This window comes from Phytophthora parasitica (genome assembly GCF_000247585.1).
Source record: "Phytophthora parasitica INRA-310 unplaced genomic scaffold supercont2.14, whole genome shotgun sequence".
Classification (NCBI taxonomy): domain Eukaryota; phylum Oomycota; class Peronosporomycetes; order Peronosporales; family Peronosporaceae; genus Phytophthora; species Phytophthora nicotianae.
Window position 1 is genome coordinate 409,270 of NW_008649000.1, and position 13,475 is coordinate 422,744.

The 13,475-nt window shown below is 52.3% G+C and overlaps 6 protein-coding genes across 23 annotated transcripts; 3 read left to right on the top strand and 3 right to left on the bottom strand.

The window, feature by feature from the left end:
* The first annotated feature begins 3 nt into the window (after positions 1–3).
* Positions 4–1,603, top strand: PPTG_08478 (hypothetical protein). The gene is made up of 4 exons (XM_008902579.1): positions 4–694; positions 828–932; positions 1,036–1,090; positions 1,160–1,603. The coding sequence occupies exons 1-4, from the start codon at positions 572–574 to the stop codon at positions 1,324–1,326; spliced, it is 450 nt and encodes a 149-aa protein (XP_008900827.1). The 5' UTR covers positions 4–571; the 3' UTR covers positions 1,327–1,603.
* On the bottom strand, positions 983–3,321 carry PPTG_08479 (methylcrotonoyl-CoA carboxylase beta chain, mitochondrial). The gene has a single exon (XM_008902580.1). It carries the CDS (start codon positions 3,229–3,231, stop codon positions 1,528–1,530), a length of 1,704 nt encoding a protein of 567 aa, XP_008900828.1. The 5' UTR covers positions 3,232–3,321; the 3' UTR covers positions 983–1,527.
* Positions 3,322–3,705: 384 nt separating this feature from the next.
* Positions 3,706–5,916, bottom strand: PPTG_08480 (hypothetical protein). Its single transcript, XM_008902581.1, has 3 exons — positions 5,010–5,916; positions 4,602–4,937; positions 3,706–4,526 (listed from the first exon to the last, which is right to left on the bottom strand). Exons 1-3 carry the CDS (start codon positions 5,258–5,260, stop codon positions 3,935–3,937), a joined length of 1,179 nt encoding a protein of 392 aa, XP_008900829.1. The 5' UTR covers positions 5,261–5,916; the 3' UTR covers positions 3,706–3,934.
* On the top strand, positions 5,355–7,042 carry PPTG_08481 (hypothetical protein). The gene is made up of 3 exons (XM_008902582.1): positions 5,355–5,982; positions 6,081–6,252; positions 6,352–7,042. The coding sequence occupies exons 1-3, from the start codon at positions 5,890–5,892 to the stop codon at positions 6,993–6,995; spliced, it is 909 nt and encodes a 302-aa protein (XP_008900830.1). The 5' UTR covers positions 5,355–5,889; the 3' UTR covers positions 6,996–7,042.
* A 58-nt stretch (positions 7,043–7,100) lies between these two features.
* Positions 7,101–10,040, top strand: PPTG_08482 (hypothetical protein). Of its 18 annotated transcripts, XM_008902583.1 has the most exons (10): positions 7,101–7,219; positions 7,318–7,354; positions 7,429–7,638; positions 7,698–7,788; positions 7,855–7,962; positions 8,023–8,499; positions 8,563–9,073; positions 9,135–9,192; positions 9,261–9,728; positions 9,787–10,040. In XM_008902583.1, exons 1-10 carry the CDS (start codon positions 7,170–7,172, stop codon positions 9,859–9,861), a joined length of 2,085 nt encoding a protein of 694 aa, XP_008900831.1. In that variant the 5' UTR covers positions 7,101–7,169; the 3' UTR covers positions 9,862–10,040. The 18 variants fall into 18 exon arrangements, with proteins under 18 accessions (XP_008900831.1, XP_008900846.1, XP_008900844.1 ...); XM_008902598.1 differs by having other exon boundaries at positions 7,101–7,354; XM_008902596.1 differs by having other exon boundaries at positions 7,429–7,788.
* PPTG_08483 (hypothetical protein) lies at positions 10,022–12,554 on the bottom strand. Its single transcript, XM_008902601.1, has one exon. The coding sequence runs from the start codon at positions 12,375–12,377 to the stop codon at positions 10,311–10,313; it is 2,067 nt and encodes a 688-aa protein (XP_008900849.1). The 5' UTR covers positions 12,378–12,554; the 3' UTR covers positions 10,022–10,310.
* Positions 12,555–13,475: the final 921 nt, after the last annotated feature.

Sequence of the window (13,475 nt, forward strand, 5' to 3'; positions counted from 1 at the left end):
GAACAATTTCATTCTGGAAAGTGGGGGCCAAACATACATGTAACAGAGGGAATGTTGACCGAGATGCTCGTTACGGCTGTACTTGATGGAGGGAGCTTGATCAGTTGTTCTTGATGGTGCTGTGTCAGAATCTTGTCGACTAGTGAATGAGTTCAGCATCAGGCTGATTTACTGAAGCGAATGATCCAGTGATCCCGTCACGAGTTGAGATTCAAGGCAATGAGGTTGTACATGTAGCGCAGCAGAACTATCAGCTCCGACGTCGCCACGCATATTAAATGTAGTAACTACCGCGATTGACTTGAGAGCATCATATTAAACATTAAGGCGTCATGTTGAAGTGCTACCTGCAAGACTGTCGTGCATTACAGTAACATCGGAGCAGCAATTTGGAGCAATCGCCGCAAAACCTTATATCCTTCATTCGCACTGCGGATGAGGTATGACCGCAGGCGAATCCGGCGGATGAAGGATATAAGGTTTTGCAGGATACGGCGCATCCGGTGAAATCGTATTTAGTGGGGTTGATGGATACGTGACCCTGCGAAAAACGATACTCTGCTTGGAGGAAATGGAATTGGGACAGAAACGTGCGGACAGCTCCGAGCTGATTGGGGCCTCACTTTATAACGGCGATCGCATCAACGAAGCGGACTCGTTCACTTCTCGGCCCCCTCAAGTCGCTCAACGATCCGTACGTGGTCATGCCCTTCGTGAGGGTGTAAGAGGAGGACCACCGCCTCCTGCTGCTGCTGCATCGTACCTGCATTTTTCTGACTGATGTGTCGTTCATTCTCGTTCTACGATTACTCTTATGATCCCCGCAGACCATGTCAATGGCATCTCGTCTCCGCTACTTCATCAACAGTCCCACGGGACCCAAGACCACACACTTCTGGGGCCCTGTCGCCAACTGGGGATTCGTAGTCGCTGTACGTGACTCTTTTTGTGCCCTCATCTTCTCTTCTAATTGGAGAAACCTCGTCCGAGACATCGCCTGACTGGTAGTTGTGTTGTTGTTATTGTATCTTGCAGGCTATGGCCGATATGCGGAAACCCGCTGATGTGATCTCCATCAACATGACGTCGGGTAGGTATCAACAGTGTTAGCTAAAGCTGCATGGACTGAGACTAACTGCTGCTATTGTTGTCGTTGCAGCTCTGTCAATCTACAGTCTGATCTTCATGCGGTTCGCGTGGATGGTGAAACCTCGTAACTACCTCCTGCTGGCGTGCCACGCCTCGAACGAAGCGGCTCAGCTCTACCAGCTCCAGCGTGGCATTCGCTTCCAAGCTAGCAAGAAGGCCGCCGAGAAGCAGGCGTAAACTACATCAGTTCTCTCTCATCCAGTTCAGGGCGCCCCGAACTGTGCTTCGTTTGATTTTCAAGCAGGAATTGATACTCTGCTTTCGTGTTCGTGTTCCTGCGTCAACAAGTGCTTCCTTCGTAAGCCTAGACTGCATGCAACGTGACAATAGAGAAGAGATATTGACAATTAACAGCTTTTCTCTTGCTGAACATCCGTTTCACATGCGGAAGACGCCAAACTTTGTTTCCTGAGGTTTCTCGTTGAGCGCAGCGCTGAGACTCAGTCCAAGCACCTTACGCGTATCCTTGGGGTCGATAATGCCGTCATCCCAGAGTCGAGCCGTCGAGTAGTACGCTGAGCTCTCCTTCTCGTACTTGTCCAGAATCGGCTGCTTGAAGGCAGCTTCTTCTTCGGCGGACCAGGTCTCCTTACGACGCTCATAGTTGTCACGCTGCACTTGAGCCAGCACACCAGCAGCCTGCTCGCCACCCATGACGGAGATACGGGCGTTCGGCCACATGTACAGGAAGCGAGGAGAGAACGCACGGCCGCACATACCGTAATTGCCGGCACCGTAAGAGCCGCCAATGATGCACGTAATCTTCGGTACTTTAGCGTTCGAGACGGCCATGACCATCTTTGCTCCGTCCTTAGCGATACCGCCGTGCTCGGCCTTCTTACCGACCATAAAACCGGTGATGTTCTGCAGGAACAGCAGAGGAATGCCGCGTTGGCTGCATAGCTCGATGAAATGTGCAGCCTTCACAGACGACTCGGAGAAGAGAATACCGTTGTTTGCCACAATACCGACAGGGTTCCCGTACAGACGTGCAAAGCCAGTGACGATGGTAGGTCCATACTCTTTCTTAAACTCGTCGAAGCGACTGCCGTCCACAATACGGGCGATCACTTTCCTCACGTCGAAAGGCTTGCGAGAATCCACAGGAATCACACCGCCCAGTTCATCGGGCGAGTAGATCGGTTCCTCAATTGGTGTTTGAGTAACAGCAGGCTCCTTGCGGTAGTTCAAATTGCTGACGATACGTCGTGTGATGTCCAGCGCATGAGCGTCATTGTTGGCGTAGTGATCGGTCACGCCGGACGTGCGGCAATGCACATCGGCGCCGCCCAGTTCCTCGGGCGTGATGACTTCACCTGTCGCTGCCTTGACGAGTGGCGGTCCTCCGAGGAACACTGTACCGTTTCCCTTCACAATGACGCTCTCGTCCGACATGGCCGGCACGTACGCTCCTCCAGCCGTGCAACTGCCCATAACCACAGCGATCTGCGGGATGCCCATGGCCGACATGGTCGCTTGGTTGTAGAACTCACGGCCAAAGTGGTCGCGGTCCGGGAAAATGTCGGCCTGCAGCGGTAAGAAGGCACCGCCAGAGTCCACGAGGTAGACACATGGTAGACGGTTCTCTTGCGCGATCTCCTGAGCTCGAAGATGCTTCTTGACGGTCAGAGGGAAGTAAGTGCCGCCCTTGACTGTGGCGTCGTTGCCTAGGATCATACATTCGACGCCATTGATGCGGCCGATACCCGTGACGATGCCGGCGCTGGGTACGTCGCCCCCGTACATGTCGTACGCAGCCAGCGGCGACAGTTCCAGGAAGGGCGAACCTGGATCCAGCAGTGAGTCGATGCGGTCGCGGACAGGCATCTTGCCTCGGGACTCGTGGCGCTTCCGTGCAGATTCTCCTCCACCCTGACGCGCCTTGGCCACGCGTTCCTTCAGCTCGGCCGTGAGTTTGGCCATATTCGCCTGGGATTCTTGGAACTGCGCCGACTTGACGTTGAGAGCGCCATCCAGCACATTGGAGAAGGAGCCGAGCGCGCCCGCCCGCGAGGCGAATGTGCGGCCAGGAGACAGGAGAAGCGAGCGTCGCGCCGAGGCGCCCAGGAGGTTCAGCAGCATCGTCGGCAATCGATAGCGATGGATAATGGGGAAGGTCGACGAAGCGTATGTCTCTCTGGTTGAAGTTTTCACGTTTGGCTTGAATCTCGGTTTATCAGATCTGATCCCATCCTAATAAATTATCAGATCTGATCCCATCCTAATAAACAGCATAGAATGGAGCTATCAAATGACATGGACGAACTTGAAGTTGGAAAAGTACACATGGCTTAACCATCATGTTACCATTTTGGGCTGCAGCGCAGCTTCCAACCTTTGTTACAGGCTTTGGCCCTTTACAACATTTGCTGGTGTGCAACTGCAAACAGAACGTGAGAACGAGACCCCAAGCGCATGTCCCGCGGAGTTGCGCCTTTAGAAATCCTACATGTATCAATACGATCATTTAATAGATCCAAGTTGTTAAACAAATTCAGCCGCGAATATCTCAGCAGGATGCGCGAAGAACGCTGAAGTACTGTGTCGATACAAGGGTTTCACCGGCAAACAAACTACGTGCATTAACACTTCACAGACATAAAGCTAGTGATTTACTTCCTAATGCTACCTACTCTTCTCGACGAGAGCCTAGCCCGCCTGTTTTGGATTCCCTATTCGACATTCCGTCCTGTCCACCCTGTTGTTGCAGTCACCGAATAGTGACCGCATTAGCTCCGCAATATGATACTTCCTTCTCTTCTCGATAAATAAGACCCGCTCTCCGTCACGACTCGTCCGGACTCTCTTCAGCCTCCGCCTGCATGGCCATCGTTACTGCGAGCATTTGGTCCCGCTGAAGTTGCTCAAAGTGCTGCATCGCCGCGTACTGGTCCTCACCCGACGCCAACTCGAGCGCCAACATCAGATCTGAGTCGAATTCTGTCGCGAGACGAATTCCACTGCGCAAGATCGACGGGAATCCCAGCGGCAGCGCCGTCGGGAACAGGTCTGTATGCACAAACTTGCGCAGTGGCGTCTGCTTTACAGCAAGCGCGGCTGCGTAAAGCTCCGCGGATCTCTTGATGTCTTCTTCCGTGTGTTTCGACCTGTCGCGCTTGTCCAGATACTCGTAGATCCGAGCCACCAAATCTGTTGCGTAAGAGCCCAGATCTTCCACCTCGTCCGAAGTAAGTTGCCACAGTTCGTCGCCCTCGGAGCAGTTGAATTTGGCGCGGCAGATAGGGCACGTTTGGCTCTGTGTGCTCCAGTGCTGGAAGCAGTTCAGGCAAAAGCTATGTGCGCAGGGCAAGGCGACCTGTTTCTTCTTGTCCATGCAGATCTGGCACTCGGTTTCGTCAAAGTCCGTCTCCCCAGTACTATAAATTCAATAGCCACGTTAGTCTCATGTTCAACCCTGGTCGCAGTTTCTTCAACACGTCGCTCCAACATACCTGGTGGTCTTCTCGGGGAAGCGTACGGTGTGTGCGGCACACGCCTTAACGTCGGACAGGAAGCAGTAGATGTAATAGAACTGAGCGATAGTCAGCGTCTTGGCCTGACCGATGGTCTCGGAGTTCTCAGGCTCGTACGTTGGGTCACGCGGTATGTCCAAGCGGAACTCGCCCAGATTCAGCTGCATTTCCACGGGACGCCGCATCTTCCGCACCTCGACAGCCACATTACCGTGGATCCGCCACAAATACGGCAGCAGTTCAGCCGACACGTTCGGGTCGATCACGATGCGGAACGACAGGTAGCAGTTCTTGGGCGTCGTGCAGATCCGAGCCCTGGATTGGAAGAACGAGACTGGTTAGTCAAGAAAGTTTTTTTTTCTCATGGTCGACTTCAACTTGGCGTACCACTCGTTCGCATTCTTCAGGTGCGTGCCGAAGTCCATGAACGTGCCCATGGCCTGTCGAATACGCTTCTTCATCTTGTCTTCCTGGATAGACGTGGATTGGCCCATAGTTTTCTTTTGTCTAAGCTGTCGGTGCGCGCGATGAGAACTGCGCGTGACGAAGAAAATGGCCAAATGGCTTCCAAGTTGGGGCTTTGTCTTTTGCGGGTTTTCTGAAAAATCGGAAATCGCTGTCGTCTCTACGGTAGACATCTGGTTGGTTACAGTTTAAAGGCTGCGAATTTGCCGCCCGCATCTTTCGAGGCGGAGCTTCACCAAGATTATTCTACTTTCTGCTTCGTTTTCTCAGGAAATTGCATGTGGCGCCTAGATCAGCGAATAGGGGCATTGATCTCGGGCTTTTCTATTGCCGAGAGGCGCGTGCTTCTCTTCGAGTTGTTGAATGCAATAGGCTCAAGATGGCAATGACATCATGGTCCGAGGTGGACTATCGTCGCCAGGTGGCGCGCTCGCGGCGACGACAGCAAGCGTTTTTGGCGCGAGAAGTCACATCTTGTTCTAGTCCGTCCTACAGCTTCAGCTTCAGCGTACCACGCGCCCAGCGCGTAGCTATTCATGCAAATCGGCTCGCGGCACGGTGGTGCCTTCGTCCAATGACCAATGAGCATTGGTGCTTGCCATGACACCATGCGACGGCCTGCCAGCACGCGTGTCGGAGACGACAACGCCATGCCAAAACGCTCGAGTCAACAATAGAGCCGACCCATGTCACAAAAAGCACATGGGCTCTGTGCGATTTGCCGGTTTCAGGTGTGAGAAACCTTTCAAGATCCAGCACCCGTACCTAGGAGACGCGCCCACGACGACGAATATCTTCCGCGATGGCGAACAACGATGAGCAGCAGACGAACACGGTGGAGCTGCATCCGAAGCGCACCACATCGTTCGCCACGCGTCGAAAAAAGAAGCCCCCGGTCCGTTGTCTGTTTGCATTGACCCCTCTTCTGCTGATACTGCGCGTGACACGAGCTGCAGATTTCACTGACATAGGTTCGTTGGATGCGGACCGTAGGTGCAATATGACCTCGCGACGCGCATCACCATGGAGCGCGAGAAGACCAAGTACTGGGCTCGGATCCTGCTGCTGTTTCCACTCGTGCCAGTATGTCTGGCCCTCACGACCATCGTTTTCGGTGGGGTGATCATCAACGTGGCCACCAACGACTGCAATGCTGATCTTATGAGTGCGTCTGCATTTTAATCTGAGCACGGTAATGTTCGCTGTTCCGCTGAGGGCGGGAGAAGCTCATTAATGGGTGGCTGGCTGCTGTATGTCCGTTCAGGATTCATGCAGGGCGCGGTGGTGCTAAGCCACATCCTCGTGTGGTTCTACACATACTGCTGGATGGGTCCATGGCCGATCAAGAGTCTGCGTACCGTGCGTGTCTTCTACCTCGTCTACGGCATCGTGTGTGTGGTCTGGTGGGGACTCTACGGCACTCTACAGGCCGTCACAGCCACGAGCTCGGGCTTCGAATCGTGTCTGTCCATGTCGCCAACGCTGTATATCTTCTCGCAGTACGAGGTGGCTGCATTCTGGGTTGTGTTCATCGCCGCTGTGGTCTTCTTCGTGAACGAGAAGACAGCGCGCATGCGGCAAGACAAGCTCGACCAGTGGACGCACAAGAAAGAGGAAGCCAAGCGTGCCAAGGAGAAACAGGAGCAAGAGACTCGCGGTCGCGTGCTGCAAGATGCGCAGGAGGAAGCTCGCAAACTCGAGGAAGAGCAGCGTCAGAAAATCGCGGCCGAACAGCAGAAGCTCTACGGCAGCGACGACGAAGAAGAAGACGGGGAACTTGACGGGAACGAGCAAGATCTCGACGGCGTTAATGAATATGGCAACAACGACGACGGTGACGAGAAGCAAGACGATGAAGAAGAGGAGGAGGACGAGGAGCAAGTTCCGGTGGCAGGCGAAGCAGTGTAGCCATCCAGTGTACCCTTCAACTTCAATTTGACGTTTTTGCACCCAAATTGCCTTGTATATGGAATACGGGCTAGGTTTGCCCACCCAGAACCCAGTATACTGAATACTTTTTGATTCTTGAGCGAGAGAAGCAGACTCGGACGGAGAGGCACCGTGGAGGGACTCACGAGCAGCATGAGCAGCGCCAGTGGACAGACAATCACAGTGTGTGGCAACGTGTTCCGGTACGTGGTGCAGCTGCAGCTTATTCCCCTTGAAATTGCGTCGTAAAACGAAGCGATTTAGGCAAAATCTTTGTTGATTTATGTTTGTGTTCGTGCAGCCTGGTAGAGACGATCGGCCGCGGTTCCTACGGCACCGTACGCTAAGACAAACATCACTTCAAACAAAAGATAATGCAGACTAATTTCCATCCGCTGGGTCGACGTTTTAGGTGCACAAGGCGATCAATTTGTCGTCTGGAGCAGCTGTAGCAGTCAAGATGATCGGCAAGGACAAATTGCGACGGCCACATGAACGTCAGAGCATCGAAAAGGAGATCGAGACCATGCGCGTGGCTGTAGAGCAGTTCGAGAACGGCCACCCGCATATTGTCCGCCTGTTGTGCACTAAGGAATCGCAGCATCACATCTTTATCGTCCAGGTCGGTCAGGAATTGAGAGGAGGAGAGAAGAAATCATGCTGATCTATTGTTGCTTGCAGGAATATTGTGCTGGCGGAGATATTGCACAGCTGATGAAGGCAAACAACGGCCTAACGGAAGAGCAGGCCCGACTTTATATGTCGCAGCTGGGTGAGTGATTGAAAGCTGAGGCAGTGAGATGCTGAATATTTGGCATTTAACGTTATGATGCTGTAGCATCTGGGCTGCAATTTCTCCGCTCACAGAATGTGGTGCATCGGGATCTGAAACCTGCCAATTTGTTGCTGTCGTCGCGGAACATGGCGACCGCCAAGTTGAAAATTGGTGCGGGAACTTAATGAAATATTGTGAGGAGTATTTTGCTGACGTTTGTATATTTTGTAGCGGATTTTGGGTTTGCGCGAGAGCTGGAGTCGGAGATGATGGCTGAGAGTGTCGTGGGCTCGCCGCTGTACATGGCGCCGGAGTTGTTGGAGTACAAGAGCTACGACGCCAAAGCGGACTTGTGGTCGGTTGGAATCATCCTGTACGAGATGCTGGTGAACGAGCACCCGTTCCTCGTTGTGGACAAGGTCCACGCGACCAATCACCTGGCACTACGTCGGAATATTTACCGATATTTTGAGCGCTACGGCCGCGTTCGACTACCGACGAACGTCAAGGTCTCTCCTGAGTGTGAGCAGCTAGTGGAAGCGCTATTACGGGTAGATCCGCGCAAAAGAGTGTCGTTCGAAGATTTCTTCCGTGCTCCGTTTCTGTTGCCACCGGCTCCGTCAGATGCGGACACAGCTACAGACAATGCGAATTTGGAGAGCTCGGAGACGAAGCAGCCACTCGTGGCGGAGAAACAACCTGAATACGGTACAATTTTGATGTTGTTAATTATGTCTTATACGTATGTTACTGACGAAAGTGGTCATGTAGAGGACTGGGCTACCTTCAGTGACGAATATGTGATGGTGGAGAACGAGTATGAAGACGTGGGTCGGAAGATTCTGGACGGCCAGGACCTGAACGTGGATTTGGATGACAAGCAGCACACGAAAGAGCACGTTCCTGTCGTGGACACTGGCTCCACTATAGTCGATGGAGGCATCGAGATTAGGGACGTGGTGATCGACACATCTTCTCCTCGAAACGGGAAAATCGCAACTGATCCAGTGCCGACGGACAAGTTGTTGGAAACGAAGATGCCGGACCGTGGAGTGATTCCAGCAGCAAAGAACGACAATTGGCTGGTCGGTGAGCGTCGTCAGTGGGTGACTGACGACAATCGCCTTGAAGAACTTTTGGGCATCTGCTACAAGAGCTTTTCGTGTGGCAGCGTGGCGCTGTTCGTTCCCACGCCATTTGGCGACTATATTGCTTTCCACGAGGGGTGCCCGCACTATTATTTGTCAGAGGAATCGATCGCCGTTTCTAAGAAAGATGACAGGTACGTTTAAGTGCACAACGACGGCGGTAGCGGGCTCATTTTCTAACTTTTATCCTTACAGAAACCCTCCGTATGTTCTTGGACATATTGTCTACATTGAAGACCATGAAACGACTGATGTATGGCTGATCTGTTGCACTATTTTTCATAGATTAATACTGACCGGTTTTTAATGTTTTATTCGCAGAAATTGAACCCGTACTGTCTTCGTGAAGGAACCAAGTACCACGTGGTGTCTGTCACTCCGCTGGCCACTTCATCTCACGATGCCAATGGCAGTTTGGGGACGGCGGACAGCTCGTCTGCTTCTGATGAATTGCCGCTCTCGCAGGTCCTCACAGGACGCACAGTGGTCAGTGATGTCGAGGAAAATGGATTGCATGGGGTTACAAGTGACCAACCTTCAGCTGAGGTTTGTCACGGTCAGACTGAGCACCAACGGATATCGTTCCGTAGCTTCCAGATCAGTTCGCTGGCGTTGTTTTTCCTGAAGGGAGGGAAGTTGCCGTACGTGGCTTTCAATGAAGGAGCTCCGAATTATTATTTGGCAAACGAGTCGATTCAAGCAGCGATTTTGGGTGTGGGCAGCGACCGCACACCGCCCGCATACATTTGCGGCGAGATTATCTTCATCGATACTTTCCAGGCGACGGAGGTAAGGAGATTTTATTTTTTTCTGGTAGGGGCTGTATTGATTTGAGTGTCTTTGCCAGGATTTTAACCCATACCGCCTGCCGTACGGAACCCGATTCCATGTTGTGACGGTCGCAAACCCGAAGAGGACGTAGCTGATAAATGCAGCAAATTAAATGGCAATATGTTGGCAGTGCATACAAGCTGAAAGAAGGTTAACGTAGGTGATACATTGCGTGCACACACCTTGATTTAGGATACTGCAAGTACGAAGTATTAGTTGGCTACTGAAAAGTAATCGAATTTACAAAAAAATACTGATTCGCAAGGGGTTTATACTGTTTAGTTTTCTTTGTTATAAGCATGATAGTTGCATGAAAATATGTAAATGCATCCAAGCCGGGGGAAGCTGCTACACGGTTTTTTTTTTTTTTCTTGATTTTGAGTTTTGTTGGATTGTCTTTCTGTCGTGAAGGTATGGCAGCGGCCACAGCTTTTACTTGTGTTTCTTGGCTTTTCCCTTTGCAGATTTTTTGCTTTTCGATTACGGTACCTTGTACCTTGTACGTTGTGGGTTTGGGTACTCGAAATCGACTTACACTTTTCACTCTGACAATAGAGCATTCACAGCCCCACCAACATTGCCACGAGCTAACTCTAGGGCCAACATATTCTTCTCAATGTCGTTGAAACCCATCGACGCGAGCTGCTTCAGCGCCTCGCTGTAGTCGATCTTGTCTTCATCGGTGGAGAGTTTGGCCTCAGTCGCAGCAGCTTCTTGCGCTGCTTCATTAGTTACGCCACGTCCCCAACGTCCACGTCCATGGCAGCCGTGGTGCCAGTGGTACGGACGATCTCCTTCTTCTTCTTCTTTGTGCTTTTTGTTTTCGTCGCCTTGGTCCGAGAATCGCATGTGATGGCCGTGACGTCCACGGTGTTCGCGGAAACTGGGGTGCCCCCAATGCTCAAACTCCGTGGGGAAAGGTGGACGACCGTGCTCGAAACCTCGAGAGATCGGCGATTCACGTGGGTCCATGGATTCAAAAGGAGGCGGACCGAAGCGACCAAAGCGACCGAAGTGGCCTGGAGGACTGAACCCGGGGTGGCCGTGGTGACGACGATCGTCGAACCCAGAACTATGGCCATGGTGACCGTGGAAGTGTCTGGCAAACTCAGTGTGGCCTTCGTGGTGGAATGGGAAGCCATGCCCGGGAAACTCGTAACCAGGGAAACCTGGTGGACCATGGTGATCGGGATGGTGTCCATGGAACGTAAAGTCAGGAGATCCGTGGCAGTGGCCGTGACGGCCGAACTTACCGCGTCCACGATGATGGTTTCCATGGCCAAATTTGCCAGAGTGACGCCCGAATTTCCTGTGGTGGTCATGACCGTGGTGGCCATGACCGTGGTGATGACGGCCAAATTTCCCGTGGTGACCGAACTTGCCGCCACGACGACAAGTAAACTTGAGAGCGCGCATCACGGCCGGCTCCTCGATCTTCGTGAACGGTCCGTGCGACTCCGTCCACTTGCCACTGGCTTCGCAGCTCTCACACAGGTCGAAGTTCTCCTTCGTCTGGGACTTGAAGCGGACACCAACGATGGGGTTCATCTCGCACCCGTCGCACGTGACACAAAGATGCACGAGTTCGGAGGTACGTTTCAGTTTGGGCGTGCGTGACGGATCCGTGATCTTGAGAAATGGCTCGAAGCGAATGAAGTTGCCACTGGCCTCGCACTCTTCGCACAAGTCGAAGTTGGGCACCTCAAGCGACTTGTAGCGCACACCCACGAGTGGGGACTTCTCACAGCCGTCACAGACGATGCCCGAATGTAGCGGTACTTCTTCTGCTAGCACTTCGATGTCCACCGTCTCCTGGTCGTCGCTGCAGCAGGAACTGGAGCTGCTGCAGCTGGGCGAGTCCGATGTGTTGCCGTCCATCTCGTTATCGTTGTTGCGCACCAAGCTGGTCATCAGTGACTTGGCCACACTCACCATCACCGGTTTGAGTGACGGACAGCGTGCCACAACGCGTTGAGTGAACACCAGCAGCTCGTCGAATCGTGCCGTGACTGTGTCCTCGATGGACTGCGCGTCTTCTTCGTAGATAGCTGCGACCATCGCATCCACGAGGTCCTTGAACTCTTCAGTGGCACTAAACTCTAGAACTACCGAACGGAAGGCCTCGTCTTGCAGTATCAACAATAGTTCTTTCTTGATTGTTTCTAGTTCCACGGCACTTCCGGCTACGTCCATGGCCTGTAGACTGGTTACCAGTAGGTCCATCGCGCTCGAGGGCGTGGGCGTCGTCTCGGGCTTGGCTGTCAGCTTCGACATGGCAGTGACGAGTCCACGCAACTGCGTCTTGACAGCGGTGGCAGCGCGTTTAGCCGTGACTGGCACTTGTGGCTCGACCAGCACATCAACACACTGCAACTGTTCGTCCTGCATGAATTTATCGAGTTCTTTCAGGTCGGCATCGTTGGTGATGGCCACGCGGTCTCCGTCGGAGTCCGTATAGCAGAGCGAGAACTCCTTGTCGGGAAGCAGCGAGGCCGCTGTCGCCTGCAATTGGACCATTGTGATGATCTGTCCATCTTCAGTCGGGAGGGACAGCGAATGCTGCAACTCGACATCAGTCGTCCTGATCTCTAGAGTTCGCGTAGTCATCTTGGTCGGATCTTCGGCTGCGGTTATTGGCTTGTGGTGTCGGAGGTCAATTGAGATCTGACGAGCGTGGGGCGGGGTCGGAAGCGTACAAGTATGTATACTCTGAGATGCAGTGCAGAGTCTGCATCGTTGCAATCAGCTCGACAGAAAGTCAAGTTGTAGTGCGGAATGATGGTAACTTGAAGCAACCCGCGTAATCCATTCTTGCAACTGCTGATGCCTACGTGTGAGCCGGGACATGTGAAAACGTCTTTTTTTTTTAATTTTTTGCTTCTGAGCATTTTTTTTAATCCTTTTAAGGATTATGCTGTACCCAATAAATTAAGGCATATTTTCTATAGTGGCAGGGCATTGCGCATCATAGTTCGCGCAACACAGTAGACGTTCATGACTATGACCAGACATGCATAACACAGTAAAGTGTTCAAAAATTGAGTGCGTCCCCACAAATCTGAAACTTGTTCCCCAAGCCGATCATGCAGCCTAAACGTCGCGTTCCACTGATCAACAGCTACTTCAATCAGCAAACGCTCCTGACTGACCAATTATCGATGTCATTAAGAGTGCGGAAAAATGAAATTACGCGGTTCGGTAAGGTTGCGTACTGCTGAAGTAAAAACTGCTGAATCAAGGGGGCCGAGTGTCCCTTGCGCGTGTTCTTGCAATGAAACCTTAATTTCAACGACCGAAATGAAAGGCAACGAACGGTGTAGTATCAATGTGAAAGCAAATGTATAATACCGGTACAAGTATACAGACCTGGCATGAAAATACTTGTTTGGTCATTTGTTTTTCTTGGTACAGTACCAAATAGTAATTGGAAAGCGTGTGACAGTAGGCTCGAGTGCCATTTTCTTGCTTCAGCGATTGATTTGCTTGCACTGCTCCACATGCAGAGCTATCACCTGGATCTGATTGAATCCTTGCCGTAGGTAGATATTCGAGAAGTTCGCGTAGTTCGATACTGTGGACAGGTGATACCGACGTCACCAAAAGAGCAGCCGACGGCGACGCAGGTCCGCGCCGCTGAGATCATTGATCTGACCGACGAGTGAAGAAAGTGAGGTTGAAGTGGATTATGGGCAGCCGGTGACTGAG

Coding starts and splice junctions, on each gene's coding strand:
- PPTG_08479 (XM_008902580.1), bottom strand. CDS start 3,231: ATGCTGCTGAACCTCCTGGGCGCCTCGGCGCGACGCTCGCTTCTCCTG.
- PPTG_08481 (XM_008902582.1), top strand. CDS start 5,890: ATGGCGAACAACGATGAGCAGCAGACGAACACGGTGGAGCTGCATCCG. Junction 5,983..6,080: donor GTCGAAAAAAGAAGCCCCCG/GTCCGTTGTCTG, acceptor TGCGGACCGTAG/GTGCAATATGACCTCGCGAC. Junction 6,253..6,351: donor CTGCAATGCTGATCTTATGA/GTGCGTCTGCAT, acceptor ATGTCCGTTCAG/GATTCATGCAGGGCGCGGTG.
- PPTG_08480 (XM_008902581.1), bottom strand. CDS start 5,260: ATGTCTACCGTAGAGACGACAGCGATTTCCGATTTTTCAGAAAACCCG. Junction 4,938..5,009: donor CTGAAGAATGCGAACGAGTG/GTACGCCAAGTT, acceptor CTTCCAATCCAG/GGCTCGGATCTGCACGACGC. Junction 4,527..4,601: donor TTCCCCGAGAAGACCACCAG/GTATGTTGGAGC, acceptor TTGAATTTATAG/TACTGGGGAGACGGACTTTG.
- PPTG_08483 (XM_008902601.1), bottom strand. CDS start 12,377: ATGACTACGCGAACTCTAGAGATCAGGACGACTGATGTCGAGTTGCAG.
- PPTG_08478 (XM_008902579.1), top strand. CDS start 572: ATGGAATTGGGACAGAAACGTGCGGACAGCTCCGAGCTGATTGGGGCC. Junction 695..827: donor CTCAAGTCGCTCAACGATCC/GTACGTGGTCAT, acceptor TGATCCCCGCAG/ACCATGTCAATGGCATCTCG. Junction 933..1,035: donor ACTGGGGATTCGTAGTCGCT/GTACGTGACTCT, acceptor TGTATCTTGCAG/GCTATGGCCGATATGCGGAA.
- PPTG_08482 (XM_008902583.1), top strand. CDS start 7,170: ATGAGCAGCGCCAGTGGACAGACAATCACAGTGTGTGGCAACGTGTTC. Junction 7,355..7,428: donor GCCGCGGTTCCTACGGCACC/GTACGCTAAGAC, acceptor TCGACGTTTTAG/GTGCACAAGGCGATCAATTT. Junction 7,963..8,022: donor GACCGCCAAGTTGAAAATTG/GTGCGGGAACTT, acceptor TATATTTTGTAG/CGGATTTTGGGTTTGCGCGA.